This window comes from Bombus vosnesenskii, unplaced genomic scaffold (genome assembly GCF_011952255.1).
Source record: "Bombus vosnesenskii isolate JDL3184/JDL3185 unplaced genomic scaffold, Bvos_JDL3184-5_v1.1 scf7180000014535, whole genome shotgun sequence".
Taxonomy (NCBI): Eukaryota; Metazoa; Arthropoda; class Insecta; order Hymenoptera; family Apidae; genus Bombus; species Bombus vosnesenskii.
Window position 1 is genome coordinate 1,247,241 of NW_022883506.1, and position 18,633 is coordinate 1,265,873.

Below are 18,633 nucleotides of genomic sequence, written 5' to 3' on the forward strand. Positions count from 1 at the left end.
AAATTGGGAAAATTTCGTAGGTAGCACATTAGAATAATAAAGTAAAATCTACATGAATGACGTTTTTCACATAAAATGATAATTTTCTTAATTGCATCATCGGTTTCGAAACAATCAGAAGTTGTTAGATTTACTTTCAAGGAATTTCTTTTCGGCATTTTCTATTATCTTTAATTCCGATGATATCAGAGGTTCAGCAGTAAATTTTTTAGAACGAAAGGTAGAAAAAGAATCAAACGTGGTAGAAAGTAAACATAAGAGAAGAGAAACGCAATTTGTTACAGAGTCAATAAATTTTTTATTCTGTAGGATCATACATTCTACCTCTGTTCGAAACTATGAACAAATGAACGACTTTCAGTCTCGTAATTACATCGAAATTGAGTTTGTTGTAAAAATCCTTTGTCTTCAAGTAAAAACTGTATTTAAAGATATCAAACAAAATTAACAATAATAGATGGTCAGAATGTAGAGTAACTCCATAAGTAGTATATCGAAAAATTATTTCATTTCATTAAATCGATTAATTTAACTGATTTTCTCGAACATGCATAATTTCATTTTACGTCGTCGATAAAGAAACCCATGTTTCTAAGATCGATGCCCGAAATTGTCATTATTCATGAATAAAACAAGTAACGAAGGATCTATGAACTACAAACTTGTTTCCTTTTGTTCTGCAATCGCTATAATTTACACCGAACCAGACTACAGTATAAAAAGAGCACAGAAGAACTTTCATGACTGTACGGGAAACTGAATTGTATCACCTCCTCACCGCAGCTAATCGCTTGATCGGCGCTTTTAAGAACCATCCTCGAATAATTGTTAGATGATACATGATTTTTTTTCCCTCACTGGAACGATAGATAGTTTCACATTAGTACGAAGTTAACCATTCATTTTTATAGCATACGATTAATGGAAATAAGAAAAAGCTTCATTGGAGCCAGGCTTGTGTTATTTTGTACATCGATTAGTTTGTCACCGCGTTTGTCACCGTCTCTATGGATCGTTCACAAAATGGTCGTTTTCACACTTCGCTCTCCTTCTTTCGCACTCAATGAAATGTATCCTCGAGTCGCGTGTGCTGATAACATTGATTAAACTTTCCAGTTGTTGTCCAGTACAGTGAAATCGTGGCTCGAGCTCGTTACGAGTCAAATGGCGGCCTGGATCGTCTCGTTTCTACGCTTCCTCAAGCTCCTATTCTTCATGTAGGAAAATATCGGCCGCGTGCTATGTCGTCTTCCCATAATCGAATCGGTACCGTCCTTCGTTTCCCGACCTGTTGCGAGTGTATGCTTTCCGAGCGACCTTGAGAACGTCTCCTGTCGATGGAAAGCTCGTCGAGACCGTGGTACACTAACAGAGTTCCCGCTCGAGCTTCCGGAGCCGGCTTCAGTCTCGACAGCGGTTTTCCACTATCTTAAAACGGAGCTGTTTGAACGACCCTTTCAGGTGAAAAAATCGTCAGCCGCTCTGTTCGCTGAAAGATCGAGGATGAAACTGGAGCTGGCTAGGAGGTTAGTGAAGCCAGAGTTGAACATCGAGGAGAATGATCTCGACGCAACCACGGCCTCCTCTTTCAGCAAACGGAAACCAACCGGCGTGCCGGTGGTCGATGAGACGAGCAAGGTCGCCAAATATTCTAAGCCCGCTGCCGCAGTACCGGGACGCAACAGGCCTTCCACTTCCGTAGAAAGCACTCAGGAAGAGGTCAGCGTGAAAACCTTGAAACTTCCTAGTTCGAGGAAAGCTCACGATGATTCTTCAAAGGTCACCGGCAGACCGTATAGTTTAAAGAAGGGGCGGGTCATTGCGGAGCGAATGGTCACTTCGATCTCGATCGAAGAGAGAGCCATTGCCGAGGAAACGACCAGACCGTACGCGCTAACCACGAACCCGTCCATGATCACATCCGCTGAACAGGGATCGGCGACAACCATCGATTCGACGAGGGTTCGTTTAGCCAGTGATCGTGGAGGCAAGAAGTCGAAGGAAGAAGATTCGACGCCGACCAAGAACATGAAGGTTTCGCTTTACTCCACTCAACGCGTCGAGACTATCGATCCCGTTACTACTATCAAACCGAAGAAATCCTATAGCTATCAATCACGTAATAAATTACGAGAGCAGTCTGCAACGATCGACCAAAGTTTCACGACGTCGACACCTAAGAAATCCTACTCCTCCACACAGAGCAAATCGCAAACGTCCCAGGAAGAGAACATTACAAAAAAATCGAAGTTTGCTACCAGCGCTACCAAGCCCATTTTTAGACCTCGTTACAGCAAACGAACCAATGAGAAATCTTTCGAGAAGAAGACGACGGATGAACAAGCAACCTTTACCACGAAACTACCCGTAGCTACCAGCAGATATTCGAAGAAAAAATCTTCGGTAAAATCTATCGACGATAAATCGGCGACAACGGAGGGATTATCTGCACAGACGAGAAAGATCGAGTTTCGTCCTAGAACCGCGACCTATCGAAGACATTCAGAAATTCCCACGACTTTAACCGAATCCAGTACGAAGGTCGACGGTGTAGGAATCGCCATTACACCGAGGTCGACAAAATACCACGCCACTTTAAAGACCTCCACGGTATCTCCTCGATCGGTAGCACAGGGACCACAGGTAAACTTGAAGATCGCGAACGAGACGGCGCAAGAGACGCCAGGAATTACCGGCAGCAGCAACGGCGACAGCGGTAACTCGAATGTCTTCAATCCGACCAGAAGCACGTTTCTGAGCGGAAACAGTACACTGCTGGAGCAACTGAGAAGCACGGTGGCACCGCTGCTGAGTTCCCTTGGTAACAAGACGCCTGTGTTTTCCGGATCTTACAGTAACGTTAACAACGTGGTAAATATTAATCTTGATTATTTGACAAAAATAAAATGTCCACCGTCTTTCGTTTTGTTAATAATTCGAAACTTTATTTAAAAAAAGAATTTCCATTTAGGTCGGTAAAATGTTTATTTACTCGAAGTAATCGATCCTGTCGTTTGTGTACAGAATTCACCACCCAGAGTCACCCCCAGTGGACAACCACCCCGCTTTAGTGCGAGATACAAAGGAGCGGAATTATTCGTTAGAAAACAAAATAATATTTATCAGCCCACCGTGCCATCGATTACTAGTTCGTCGACTACACCAATTACACCCGTAGAGGTAAGATCGTTAAGATATTAAATGTTTAAAAAGATATCGACAACATTCAGGAAGTATTCGCAAAAGATTAAACGTTATGAACACGTTAAACTTTCCTACATTCTTCAAATTCATTTTCTAACTTCTTCGAGCAAGATACTCTTTAGTCTCATCATATCTCATTGCACCGCAAATTTCTTAATTTTCACAATAAGTTTATTGGATATTATTGAGAAAATTTAAGAATATTATGTTCGTTCTCGATAAATGAAAACTATAAAGTAGCGTTAAAAAATTATGGAAGGTCGTATATATGTGAAAGAAATGGATCGTGACGATGATTACCGAGGTAAGATTACGTGGCAGAAGAAGAAAGTTATAGGTGGTTAACAGTGAGTCAGTGTGGTCGTTTTTTTCTGTGCTTAAAAGGTTTTCACCACGAAGGTAGCCGAGAAGATCGGAGCAGTCGCATCACCATCGTGGACCGATCACATTGGTGTCATCACAACTCCGTCTGGAAGTCTCGATTCTAATGACATCGATACGAATAAACTGCGTTGATTTAATCATTCGGATTGTACTTAGTCAGACGCGTTACTAATAATTATTAATCATCTTTTCTTTTCATTAATATTATAACGATTCATCGTTCGCAAAGGATTATCATACTTGCCGAGCTTTCTTTAAAATATTATCAATAATGTTAAAAGTCGTTTCTTTTTATCTCTTTTTATCCATTCCATACAGCTAGTACAATTTTATATCGTCGACATAGATACGAGTATCGCACGATAAGTTTCAATAGTGTGAACAATTCTCGTTTAGAAGACGCAACCTTTTCTATGGTTAAATTATAAAAAAAGATTATAAGTAACACAAGAAAACGAATAAAAAGTACATAACCATTTATGTGATTAACGTTTATTTTTAGTTTTGTGATTCATGCTAATTGTTATCATGGGTTTGCATTTACTAATATGTACAGGTACTTACGTTGTTTTACTTACACCATAATGCATATATTGTGTTATACAAGATTACACACACACACACACACACACACACATATATATATATATCTTTGATAATAAATATTTTGGTTTTTGGATCGCACGCGACATGCGGTTGTTCGTTCTTATTTAATCGCGTCCATAAATTATTCTTTCGAATCATATCAAAATTACTATCAGAATTATTAAAGGTAGATAGAGAAATGCCATAATTGAGAAGCAATAGCCAGTTCAAAAGTACACTCTTCTATTGATCTCTAAACTATAAATCCAGAAAATCATAATGAAAGAGTATCACTGTACTGACTACGATGTAAGTCGGTTTGCTCGATTCTGACTTCGATGAATACTCTCACGATGATATCCACGAACTTATGAAAATTGAATAGACGTAACGTGACTATACTCCCAACGAAGCAACATTTTGTTGAAATTCGACGTAACGGGACTTGACTTTCTAATACGAGCGCATTCCGATTACATAGGCAAATTTTCGTGATCCGCGTTTCACAGCGTTCGAAGCGTTAACGAGTGAAAGTAAATGAACGCTGCGTCATGTGTTTGTATTAAAAGTATCTCAACATGGATGGTATTTAGGACATGTGGGTGGATCAAAATCATTACGAACGAAAATAAGGATACGCGACTTAAGGTCACGAATTCACTTCTCCTTCGTGCAGCCTCGATCTCGGTTTTCTGTAACAAGTTGTCCGAATTCAGGTTTCAAATTAGTTTCATATTGTTTAATACATTTGTCAATTGACATGTGGAAATCTACAAATATCGTATGATATATGTTATTTTTGAATCGGTTTGATCGTTGTTATCCTTAACCCGTTCTTTATCAGGTCTTGGCAATTTCTAAAAATATTTAAAATCTCCGTTAAATGAAATCACGTTTCAATGTTGTTCGAAGATACTGTTGTTAAAGACATATCACTGGAGACCTCTGTGAGAGAGGATTAACAGCTATGATAAAAAGGAAAAAATCAAAGTGAGCGGGCAACCAGTCTCTATTGCCCGTATAAACGATCCTTCGCTCGGAAAACGAGTTTCTAGCTCACCGTTCCTTTGCTAACAGCTGTGTTTTCTTGATGCATTAAAGCAACCTCGGTTTCTCCTCTTCCTTGGCTAGTTCGTATTTCTACCAAGAGATGGTGTATGCTCACTCAATTATGAGATCAATTAATCTGCGAAATGATCGGTGTACTTCCATAATCCCTCGTTTTACATCGATTTACCTTTCAACTGTCGATCGTATTGAACGAACAACGCGTACTTTAGATCCCTTGTTCCATTGTAAATACACCGATTGACGCAACGTAGAAACTGTACATAAAAGGAAGTCACCAATTCCGATTCGGCACCGAATTTAATGTATAGCACCCCATGCACGCACGTAATTTCTGTTTCTAGAACTCCGGTTCGGCCCCACCAATCGATGTCTCAAGTCCTGGCGAGCCGAGATTCTTGACCCTTTATCAGGCATTGGAGTCGGCCAGCATCAGGAACGAACAGTTACAGGGAAACGCGATTGCACAGCTACAAAAACAACAAGCTGGTAGTGTTTCCCAGGTAGACTTTAACGCCACCGCCGTTAACGATATCGGCGATAACGCTAACAATGACACCACAAGCCCCACTGTAGCAACTATCAGCCCACAGACATCAGACACCACCGCGAACACTATTCAGGACAGCACACAGACCCCGAGATTACCCGAGGATCCGGACAACTCCATCCCCGCGGTTACCACAGGAGCCCCTGAAACCCCTTCAACGACCGAACCAGTTTTCACAAGCACAGAATCGTCCTCTAGTACCGAGCAAGCCTCCACCAACACAGAATCGCCCTCCAGTACCGAACAACTTTTCACCAGTACAGAATCGGTTTCCAATACCGAACGAGTTTCCATCGGTAGAGATTCATCCTTCACTACGGAACAAACTTCCACCAACGTCGATTCCATGTCTGTCACTGAGTCAACTAGCACAGAGTCGTTTCTGCGGTCTACAGATGCAACGACGATGAACGTCGAAGGTGCGGAAGATGTTCAGACTTCCATGTCGGCAGATAACAGTTCGACCAATCAGGAACCCGTGAGTTCTACCACGGATGCTTTTACGACTATTAGTTCTACATCCGAAGGTAGTAGTACCGAGTTCGAAGGTGATACGAGTTCCACCACTGTTAGTACGACAACGCAGAGCACGACTGGCAATATCGATATTACGTCAAGAATAGACCTTTTGCAGAATACGATAGAGACGACTACCTTTTCGACAACTGTCACCAACACAGCGACAACGTTTGAAAATCCCGAGACTAATACCATACCGCTGTCTGATACCACTGCTACTCAGACAGCCGATATTAGCTCGACCGATGCTCTAACGACCGAAGCAGATTCGAGTAATATGATCGATATAGAGACAACTACGGCGATACCCACGTCCACTATTCGAACCAGGCTGATAGATCTCGCGCAAGATATCCTGTTTCGATTGCAAGCAACTATGTCTACGACCACGGTACCGAGTCAAGATTCGACGACGATGTTATCTCCCACGACGGAAACATCGAACGTGATACGAGATTCGAGTAGTAATCGTAGTTTGGAGTCCCTGTCGCAATTGAGGGATGAAACGACGATCAATCAAGGAGAATCGGGAACAACTACCCCGTCGTCGGTTACAACGGAGCAATCGAGTTTAAGAACGATCGAAGAAGTAATTACCCAAAGCGCAGGTTCAATTGCTGCTTCGTCACCCACAATGGTATTTACTCAGGAAGTCAACACGCAGGATGAAATAAATGCAATAACAACCACAACACCAGCAACAATAACATCTACAACAATCACACAAGACTTTCAGACAGTATCGAACACAGATTCGACCACTGTAGGCGATTCAAATGATTCTTCGACTTCCCCGTTAAGTGTTGATGTAACTACTGTGTCGACGATCACTTCCACCGACGACACTTTACTAACAGAGTTAATGTCCATTGCCAAAACACTCTTTTCGGATGAGATAAACGATAATCAGGAAGAAATAGCAGGGCAAAATTCAAACGTCACATCTAGATTAGATAACTTAATGGAAAACGAGATATACCGACCGAGCTTGTCCAACGACGAACTTAGCACTACCCAAGTTGCAGAGACATCGTCTTTTTCCTTAAATACCATGTCAGAAAATGTAGAGTCTTCTACTATTCCGGTTGATCCCTCACAGAATGAGGTAGACTTTACTACAACCGTATCTTCTGAAAATCTGACAGATACACTGACAACAACCCCTCGAAGTAACATGCCCGATGACGAAGTAGAGAGCGTACAGACCGAAACCACACCAGTAGCGTTAGGACCCCTTGCCGAGATCATAGAATCGACGACCCCCTTGTTTAAGACAGAAATTGAGCCACGAGTCACTCTGTCGCTTAACGGATCGTTCGATGCTGATATTGGCCTCAATACCACGACTCAGACACAGACCACCACCAGCACACAAAGTTCAGAAACGACAACCACATTCGCCATGAATTTCGAGCTAACCACTGACACGTTCGATTTGTTTTCGTCTAATTTGACCACGGCAACCAACCCTCAAATAGTTTCCGAACAGGTTACAGAAAGTGTCACTGAACCTACAGGAGTCACCGTACCATTAACCAGTCTCACAACCGTAACATCACGGCTTATGACAGACATTGGCACCACTACTCAACCTGAAATAACTACCGTAGCTCCCGAAACTACCCCTTCCTCTGTAAATACGATCACTATGACACCCTCAATATCCTTCGAACAAACCACATTGGCATCTGCCGTAGAATTGGTTGAACGTGTAAATGAGGTAGAAGTGGAAACTAACCAAACAACAGAGTCCACGACTCAGTTGGCATCTTTGATCACCGAAAGCGCTGATAACGAAACCCCCGAACCCACCCCGTCATCGATGACAACCACTTCGCAGCAGGATTTTAACTCTATTGACGATATGGGAGTCACTACTAATCAATTCTCGCTAACATCGACTACAATTCCCGTCATGGAAACCACTACTAATGCACCCAGCGAAAACGTCCCCCAAACGACCCCAAATCTTGAGAACAAATCTCCAACTATTGTTGCCCGTTTCCAGGATACGACATCAGCAACCGCCCAAGCGACGGCAGGTTCGGGAATCGGCCAAACGACCGAGATCACAACTCCTACGATCCCAGATACTTCGATCGTCTCATCAACGTCCTCAGAATTTCCCACTTCATCGTATCCCGACGTTCCCCTCATTACAACCACTTCATCTTCGGTCGAAACGACGACGACGACGACCACGACTGAGACAGCGACGTCGACGAGTACAGGACGCGTTCCTGACGGGGGGACATCGACACCTCAAACGACGAGAATGGACGTCGTCACCGTCACCCCTGTGACGGAAACTACTACGGTCAATATAGAAGAGAATCTCGTGTCTACCGAAGTTGGAACATCGACGACAACTGCTTCGTCGGAAAGTACGACCACAATGTCAGGAGGTACTACGAACGACTCCACGAATACAACTTCTGCTTCTACGGAAGCAACAACCGTGTCCATGCAAGCTACCCCTGGAACGACCGTGCCGACAGCTACTAGCCTTCCACCTAGGCCAGCTTCTCAGAGTTCCACGACGCCTTATTTAGGTCGCTTCGGCGGCAGCAGATTGACACCTGCCCCACGTTTCAGCCTAAGCTCGACTACCAGAGCTCCTCTACGAGACTACCTAGTGTATGGAATCTACCCGAACAAAACGATCGTGAGAAAGCGGCCAGAGGACAACCTGATCGATGCTAGAAACGTGGACAGCCCGTACGTGATATTCGGTATCTTCCCGGACGGCAGGCTGGTTCGAAAATACCCGAATGGAACGATAATACCGGATCCACCTAGGAACCCGGTCGAGGTTGTGTTCTCACTTAGCACTTCCACTACCACTAACAGGCCACCACCCAGACCGTATTATAACCAGGCTAACCAAGGCACTTACAATCAATATCGAGGCCCGGTGTACAATAGTAACGATAGACCTGTCGCTGAACCAATGAGAAACGTCCAAAGTCCCAGCATCGTTGATCTTGGCCTTACTGGTAACGCGATCGTCGGCCCCAATGGAGGTGGACCCGATAATACGGGACCACTTGGTACCCCTGCTAGTGTCCCGAGCACCAACGAAATGGTATCTCTTATTCCACCTGTTCATCATCATCGATCGTTAGCCGTGCGTGCATCGCTCGAACTCGTGCGAATATACGGTTTACTCCAAGTGAACCAGTCGTCTCTTTCTCATTTCGCGTGTTACTTTTGCCTCTGCTTCAAAAATTATTGTGTCATTGTTGCATAAAGTGTAAAAGGGTGAAATTTGTTTTTGGAAAAGTCTGACAACGTTTGGATGTATGGATCAGGATGTAAATATTCGTAATTGTTTAGATATTTGGGGTTTTCTGTAAATATTTGAGATTCGATTTGTTGATTTATTTTATGTTTCATTTATATACATCTTTTCTTCGTTCTTTATGTCTTGTATTCATTGTATTCATATACACGTGTGTATGTAAATTTTTTATGACAGTGTTTTTCGTTACTTATAATGTCGTAATATTTATGATAACAATGGCACAGAACACTTGCTTCTTGTTTAACGCTTTGGTTTTGTTAAAGTAGATTCTTTGGTAGTACTAATTTTCCAATTTCGCGTGGATTAATTATATCTATTATCTCTCTTTTCAATTCTTTACGTTTCTTTCTTCACGTTGTTTTAATTCGTTCTTTCGATTCGGTATCGTCGTAAAAAGAATTTATCCAATGCCTACTTCAACATGTTTTTTTATCCCACATAAAACTTTTTAATTTGTATAATGGGGAGTTGTATATAATTTCACTGTAAATTTGTGAATAATTATTTATATATGTCGCATGTTTGTTATTTTTATGCACCGCGCACTTTGAAACGCACTTTATGTTTAGTAAAGTTGAAGGTGCACTTTACATTGTCGATTACTTCAGTTCAGAAAATTGTAATATTTGAAATTTAAACTTTCTATGCGAAATATGGTATAGTAGGGAAACAAAAAATGAGAAAAATGAAGAAAGAAATTAATAATTTTATGGTATTCGATAAACTCTTCGGAACAGGATTTGAAAAATATTTCATTTTCATTCATCGTTCATTCCCACCGATTACTTACCGAGGCCCGTACAATATAGCGAAATATTAATCGATCGTTTCTTATTTATTATTATCGCGTCACTAGGTAAGCAGAGGAGAACCACTGCACTTTTATTATACGGATTTCTTCACCTTCGACAAAAAAAAAAAAAAAAATGAAGTTCTACTATGATTACAATTTTTCCTATTTATGAAATCAGAACGATCGATCGAAGTTTCGCTATTAGAAGTTTCTCATATATCGTTTTTGAGATGTAAGTTTGTTTTGAAAGGTTTAAAGAACGAAGGGTATGGTTTCGCATTGTTTAGAGCAATGCCCTGCTGAATACGCAAATGAGGACAGCGTCGGTGACGCCGATAGTAAGTACCGGTCGACCGCCGACCGATTCGCAGGGCGGTCGTATCGTCCAGGATCGAGAGAGGGACGAGGCCACCAGGACGAAGGAGGCCGGAGGTCAACGCAGCTCCGTGTACATTGGACAGGTAAGAAAGCAAGAGAGACAGAACATGATTTACAACGATGCTGCGGCTGATTCTTTCAGCGCTGCAACATATCTCTGCAGCGAAAAAAAAGAGCAACGTCGAATGTTTCAGGACAAGTTCGTCAATTATTGGACCGATGGGGCTTCCACCTCTAACCCGCGCGTTCTCAGTGTGAATATAAATTCAGTAGCTGTAAGTTAAAGGAATAAGAGGAATTCAACGGCTTCTTCTCTTCATCTTGCATATTTTATCGAAATATTATTCTTTGGGTAGTTTTGATTTGTTTGTAAAATATTTAAAATCTGCAAACCAAAGTTTACTATTATTCGTGAAATAATAATTTTGAATTTCTAAATTATATACATATCTATGTATATTATTTTCTTTAGACTGCTGCAAACGAAGGACCATCACCTTCCGTACCATCGTTTGAGAATCTCCTGAACAATCAAGCAGGGGGTCAAGTCACAGCTCCGCCTGGATTCCCATGGAGGGATCCTTTGGACCAAATTTTTGGTATTACTACCTCCTCACCGATAATAACAGCTTCAGTGACATCAAACAGACTGGTTCGTATTAATTAAATTTTACCTTCGAATCACTGTTTTTCAGAATCAACTTACAATTACGTACTTCCTTGAAAAAGCATTACTTTTTCTATACTTCAATTATTTCATATTATTTATTATAGATATATTTCGTTGAAATTATATATATGGCTCTCGTTCTCAGGACGATTTGTCAGAACCAAATGGCCCAGCCTTAGCTCGTCCGATCAATCCATTCGTCGAAGTTTTTACTCCATTTTCTAATACGATTGGAGTTCCAAGAGGTAACATAGGATCCATTCCTCCTCCACCACCACCAACAACGCCTGTTGCACTTACAATTACACCCACAACTGCTGCACCTACTACTACTACTACCACCATTACTACAATGGCACCAACGACAACTACTACTACCACTACAGTAGCACCAACAACTACTACTACGATGGCACCAACAACAACTACTACTACGATGGCACCAACAACAACTACTACTACGATGGCACCAACAACGACTACTACTACGATGGCACCAACAACTACCACTACAAGTATAACAATGACCCCAACAACAGTGGCTGCAATGACGCCAACAACTACCACGATGACAGCACCTATCATCACTTCAGAGCCTCCAACAATTGTTCAAAGGGCGATGATTGCGTCACAGGCAGGAGCTACTTCTGAAACAACTTCTTCTCAAATAAATTCACTTAATTTATCAAAAAATTTGTTGAATACGCGACAGCAAAATGCTTTCGGTACTACATTCGATGATTTGGCCTTCCTGAATTCGTTGGTAAGTAGATAAATTTTTATACGTATTCCTAATAACTACGCGAATTTCTATAAAATATTATGTATATTATACATATATTTTTTTACATAGTTACAGAGTAATTCACGGAGTACCAGTCAGAAGACATTGACACAAGTGGAGCAACTCTTGGCAAATAAGGTAAGTAATGTGTACAATAAATTACGTAGTGCATAAAATATAAAAACGAAGTATTCGGTATATCCTAATAAATAAATTTCAATTGAAACAATATTACTATATCTCGACCTTGATCAAATGTGATACTACTGTATTTTATACACATAAATGAATAAATTGTTGCGACCGACATATGTTATACTACATAGAACATCACGTTTCTTTAAAAATATGAAGTAGAAGAAATTTTAAAAATAAGATTCTTAGTAAACTTGTGATCTTCCTTGAAAACAAAATGCAACGATCGTTCGAGGGGAAAACCAAGGAACAAGTCGCGTTGGTAACGTTAAACGATCCTTTCACTCCTTTATATGACTGTGCAACGAATTGTATTCTGTTTCTAATAAGATCGAGCTTTAGCTTCTAAGCTACATCACGTCGATTCTCTTTTTTCTCACTTCTAGAATAAACTTCTTTCTCGTGTTTCTGCACAACGTATAAATAAAATTGCAACGGTGGAAGTCGTACAAGACGAAAAATTCGATAGATCGCAAATTATCTTTAGTCACGCCCTTCTCGGAAAGACATAATGACGGATCTGCGACGATCGCAATCATATGATCGACCAGTCACGGTGAATGGACTGGAACGTCCTTGCCAGCGGCCTTCTCTATTCCTCGCAACAGCCGTTTAATATGTCATCTCTCGTTAACGTTGTCTGTCGACAGAACTTAATGCGTGCGTAGATGGCATTAATATAATAGCAATAAATAGCCCATTGGACGATAACGCTATTAGTACGCACATCGTTATCATATAATGAAATTAGTCCTCATTGTAGTGGGAATAAAGAGAATATTTTTCCTGGAAATATTCCTGTAAACTTATGAAGTATAGGAAAGCGAAACCTTTTCTTGTACGTGAAATTTGCTTTGATTCGATTGTGTTTTACGTTCTGATAAATGAATAAAATAAAACATACCATACTTTCACGGGTATCCAGTTTTAAATATCTCATATACATGTATATACACGTATATACGGTATCCTAAAGAGAAGCATTATCAAATCTGCGCAGTGTAGAACAGAATTGTCATTTCCTAACTTTCTTTTTATATTTTATTTTCAGATTTTGGAACTGGCACTGAAAAATCCGGGACCGACTCGATCACCAAAAGCTATCAGTATCGAAAATGCTTCGCCAAATTCGATTTACAAATCTCTTTCTGAGCCAATAATAATCGATTTGTCTCCAGCGTCTACAGTTTCAACATCCACGCGGAAATCAGTAGAAACACAGCAACCAACCAGTCAAAGACCAGTAATTAGTAGTTTGACACCCGTGCAAGTGACTTGGAAACCAGTTACAACCACTAGTACCAGAAGAAACGTGGAAATAAGCACGGCTTCTCCTTCGACCACGGCTAAAACGACTTTGATCAGCACCACTAAAGCTCCTGTAACTGTTAAAGCTAAACTAGCAACCACTCCTCGACCTAGAACCACCACTCAGGCGCCATTAGGCTTTGGTGGTCTTCTGTGGCAGGCTCTCCTCGGTGGAGGTTTATTCGGATCATCGACAACTCCGAAGCCCGTAAAAGCTAAACCGGTGCCAAAAACCACGCAAAAGTCGATTAATATCATGCCGAAACCAATCCAAACCACGCAAAAGTTAGAAACGACAACAATTTCCTCTAGTACGACTCTGAAAACTGTGGACATTTCGAAAATTCAAGTAAACAGTCCATATTCAATTGTACAGGAAAAGTCAGTGACCACGCCGTTTACAATCTCGACCACCGATCAACCATTGATTAATAATCCAAATCCGAGGTTGCCTGGTGTGGTGACGTCGACCTATTCTCCCGAAGAAGATGCAAAGTTCATAGTTGAGCTTCTGCGAGCTGTTGAACAGGGTAAGTCGTAAAACGATACTTGTAGATGTAGGGTAAATTACGGTAGGATATGATATATAAAATTGATTGAAATTCTGTAATAATACGATCACGGAAACGATTGGTATCAGATGTGGCGTTACGTTTGTTACAGATAATAAAACTGGTTCGAAGAAGGTGCCAGGATTAACTCAGGATGATCAATCCTTTTTAAGAGCGATTTTAAGCGGTCGAGCTTTAACAACAACAACTCCATCACCGACGGTAGAAGTCAGTAACGCCGCTTTGTTGGCGGCATTATTGAAAGCTCAAGGTATAGAACCACCAACTCCGGCCAATAATATTAGAGAGCAACTCCAGTTAGCCGTAAGTGTTGTCAATTAAATAGTTTGTAACGTACTGAAATCTTAACAGCAATGTACTTAGCACATGTTGCAAATATACGATTCGTAGAATTTAGTTATTGATTTCAGATAACGTTACGTTGATTAATCACTATAGTCTTTATATCAATTTACTTAGAACGACCATTTTTATCCGACTTAAGCTTACTCAATTAAGTAACCTGAAGATAAAGAACTTTTGAAATAATTAAACTGATCTGGGAAACTTTAGGATAGTTGAACATCAATTTTTATGATTAAATTATATTATTCAAATTGTTTCTTACATAAAAAGGTTACAGGTATCCGGATATCCTGGAATTATATTCTTTTCTAATTGCAAAAATGCATAGAGTGTAATAACGGAAAGTTTAACGACACCAAACAATTTGATATAATTCTTACAAATTGGTCCAGTTAGACGCGAGCTCGGCGATAGTTAATCGAATGACAAGGGCGAAGCGCGAGGCAACAAAGAGCGGGGCGCGATGAAAGAAAATAATTGCTGGTCTTGTAACAGAGTCTCGGGCAGAGCGTCACCTCTGCTCCGACCGCGTCCCCTGCTAGCGAGTCTTCGACAATTACGACAAGGCCGGCATCTACTGCTGCAACCCGACCAACGGATACCACGAAAAAGACGGTGACACCGAGACCAACCTCAGGACCAAGGATACGCACTACAACGTGGTCACCAAGCTCTACGTATCCACCACCTCTCTTCAGTTCTTTCTCCAATTACGGTACGCCGGCGCAGTCAGCCGGTGATAATTCTGGAAATAGCGCATTATTTGGTGCTACCAGAGCATTCAGTCAATTTCTCGGTGCTGCGATAAGCGTAAGTTGTTCTCTTATTTTCGTTATTCATTAATGTAATATCGTGATATAATGTGTTTACAAAGAGTGGACAATAGAGATGTTAATCAGACAGAAAAAGACGATTGTTGTTCAACCTGAACTATTCACGCCAAACGCATAGAAAACAGCGCAATCCACACTCTCTCGGCAACGCCACTCGCAACCTCTGTCTCCGCTCAGCTCGCACTCTGCTTCTCGACTCGCACTCTGCTTTTCGACTGACACTCGGGTCGTTGTAGCGCTCTATTGTCTATTGCTGGGCCTACCGCACACGTGTTTTACAGACGCTCGTAGCCAGGGTCACGAAGGTCTTTTCGGCTATTTACCTATTTACCTGAAGGACCCGGTAATGCATTGATGGAGCCGACAGCGCCTCGGCTCTCGCGACATTGTCTGTAGTTAGCTCGACGTTTCTTGGGCCCTTCTTCCCGATACTACATTAATTTCCTCGCTGTTCGCGTTTTTCACGCTCGTTGGTGATAGATGATGAAGGAAACAGATGGCAACCAGCCCGACGTTCCTGTCACGTTACATCCAATTACGTTTACCCAAACGTAATTGAATTCTGTCGACTAGCGCACATAATTTAGAAAGATGAATTTGTTATCTATTACAGTTTTCGTCAGTTTTTTTTTTAAATAATACTCCTCAACTATACAGCTCGATGATATTCCTATTGATTCTTTATGTTTCAGGGAGCTGCGCAACAGTTGCAGTCACTGGTCAGAAATGGTACTAGAATCGTGTCCGAAGTGGTAGGGTAAAGCTTACGAAAAGGAAAGAAATTTAATATAATCTATAAAATAAAATTAATTCGCTCATGTGAAAATTTAGAATGATGCAAATGTGATAATTTAGACCGATCTACTTTGAAATACTTTTGCTTCGAGGGATGCGGTGATAGCAGTACCTCCGATAAGTATGTATTCATTGCCAATTTATTTACAGGTCTCTTTAAAAGATATCATCGGTAGATTAAATGTTTACCTGATGTTGGGATGAAATTTGTCAAATTCTGCTCTGTTATTTGTAATTGCATTACGTGTAATAGTTGTAGGTTGATTACATACTTTAATTTAATCGATCTAGCTAATAGCGAGCATGACATTTTAACTGTGACTTAATTCTTAAAACACGGAGGTTCCTTAACGACTGTTATCGAAATTTCTTGCTTTATCGCGTGTCAGAATTTCTCTTGTCCTGCATCGTTTCGTTTCTCGGAAATTTGCGCTACAATTTGAATGCCTCTAATGACAAACAATGATATCTATTCCGTGTTTTAAGCATCAGAAGTATCTCTCAGCAGAGAGGTCCGACATCGAAGACGAAATCAATACAAAGTCTCGAGCGATGTGAGTCGCGATGGGATCGATCAGTTCCACGCCTTGCAAACGTTTCTCGGGGTAGGGCCGAACGACGCGACAGGGCCCTTTCTCTCTCTATCTCTCTCTCGACGGAGCCGTACCTCTTTGAAACATTTGTAACGTTCGTCGCAATTAAGGTAATTAATTGGAGGCGACGCGCCTCGTCACGATTTGCGAGACAGTGACGATTCGCGGCGTTTTACGTGTGAAACGCGGATCGATTTGCAGGGCCCACCCACAAAGATCGACTTAACCACGACCTTGTCGACGATGCTGCTTAAGAAGAAGGTGGTAACTTAAACGTATATCTTTGAATGAGAGCGAGCATGAGAAAGAGTGTGTGCACGTGTGTGTATGTATATAAAAGAAACAAAATGTTTGAGAGAGAGAGAAAGAAAAAGAGAATATAAGAGAATAAGACAAGGGTATACAGAGAAGCGTGAAGGGAGCATTGTGTGTACGGTTCGCGAGCACCTTTCGCCGCTGGTGCGTCGCGTTCCTTTTCTCTTTTTTATATAATAAAGCTAGAAGCGTATGCACGGTGCACGATCCTTGGGTCTTGTTTGACTTTCGTTCGTACGTATGGTAGCTCAATGATAATGGTAGCGCTTAGTAATAAGCTTGGTTACTTAACTACCGCGTTAAGGGTTGAAACGTTGACGGGTATTTTCCTATTGGACATTTAGCGGCATTGCGTATTCCACGTAGCAAACGACGTTGTTATATTAATTTTTATCGCGCGATATTCCGTCGATCGGTCGTAGCAGTTCGATGGAATTCCAATTTTCCTGAGATCCGTCTCCTTTATTTCCCGGCTTAACTGTATTAGTTAATCGTAGGACTCACGAAGCCTTGTTTGTAAATGGATAATATAATAATAAAAATGTTTCGGGAAACGAACGTATCCTTTCTTTCAGTCCAGTATTGTACCTTTGTTCTGAATAATTTATAAGGTTTAATTTATAGGGATTAAGCTTTCGTTCTTTGCTTTGTGTATAAAGATATATAAAAGTTTATAAGTAGATAGAAATTATAGAGATATGTATTACTTATCCCTTTACAGTGTAATAAAACAAACGAGAAACGAGGAATTTGGGAAGAACGATTTAAAGAATAATCTTTTTTAGTAGATCTTTTGTATTTCTGATGGCAGATATAAATAGAACGTACTTTCTGATTTTCCTAGTCAATAAATTTTAACAATCATGCTACGTATACATCGGAGATGTAAAATATGTAGTAATATACTATTTTTAACTGTTTGTTCAGGTATCTTTCATACTAAACTAATACAAGTTCCTTATAAATGCACGATTGGGAACTTAATCACTAAACAACTATTTTATATATATTATATATAAATATATATATAATTATATATATATAAAATAGTTGTTCAGTGATTAAGCTCCCAATCGTGCATTTATAAGGATATATATATCCTTATAAATTATAAGGATATATATATATATATATATATATATATATACATATATACATGCTATTGCTTTCATCCGTAAAAGTTTATGACGCGCATTCGCCGCCATCTTTTCTTACCATGGCCGTTTTATTCGTGTCACCGTAGAACAAGACGGAAATTGTTATTCAAGATAATTCCAGATACAACGTCCGTCATCGTACCATAATAATCAGACTGTGAAGATAAACTTGTTTCACTAGCATGATTAGCATGACACATGATTTCAACTATTGTCAACAACGATACAACTAACTTAAAATTGGATCAAAGTAGTTTGCAGGATATCCCTTTTTTTATAAG

General features: G+C 40.6%; 1 protein-coding gene across 7 annotated transcripts in view; it reads left to right on the top strand.

The window, feature by feature from the left end:
• The window catches only part of LOC117240005 (mucin-17-like), a 46,751-nt gene extending 28,998 nt beyond the window's left edge, over window positions 1–17,753 (top strand). For 4 of the 7 annotated variants that reach the window (XM_033505825.1, XM_033505828.1, XM_033505826.1 and 1 more), the window contains 13 exons: window positions 1,462–2,871; window positions 3,025–3,180; window positions 5,586–5,744; window positions 8,319–9,395; window positions 10,695–10,868; window positions 10,980–11,060; window positions 11,258–11,437; window positions 11,601–12,218; window positions 12,309–12,377; window positions 13,486–14,272; window positions 14,406–14,617; window positions 15,155–15,469; window positions 16,185–17,753. In XM_033505825.1, the coding sequence (XP_033361716.1) occupies window positions 1,462–2,871; window positions 3,025–3,180; window positions 5,586–5,744; window positions 8,319–9,395; window positions 10,695–10,868; window positions 10,980–11,060; window positions 11,258–11,437; window positions 11,601–12,218; window positions 12,309–12,377; window positions 13,486–14,272; window positions 14,406–14,617; window positions 15,155–15,469; window positions 16,185–16,253 (5,307 nt within the window). In that variant the 3' untranslated portion in view covers window positions 16,254–17,753. Of the gene's footprint in view, window positions 1–1,461; window positions 2,872–3,024; window positions 3,181–5,585; window positions 9,396–10,694; window positions 10,869–10,979; window positions 11,061–11,257; window positions 11,438–11,600; window positions 12,219–12,308; window positions 12,378–13,485; window positions 14,273–14,405; window positions 14,618–15,154; window positions 15,470–16,184 lie in introns of all 7 variants that reach the window. The other 3 variants (XM_033505827.1, XM_033505830.1, XM_033505824.1) reach the window with 2 other exon arrangements.
• Window positions 17,754–18,633: the final 880 nt, after the last annotated feature.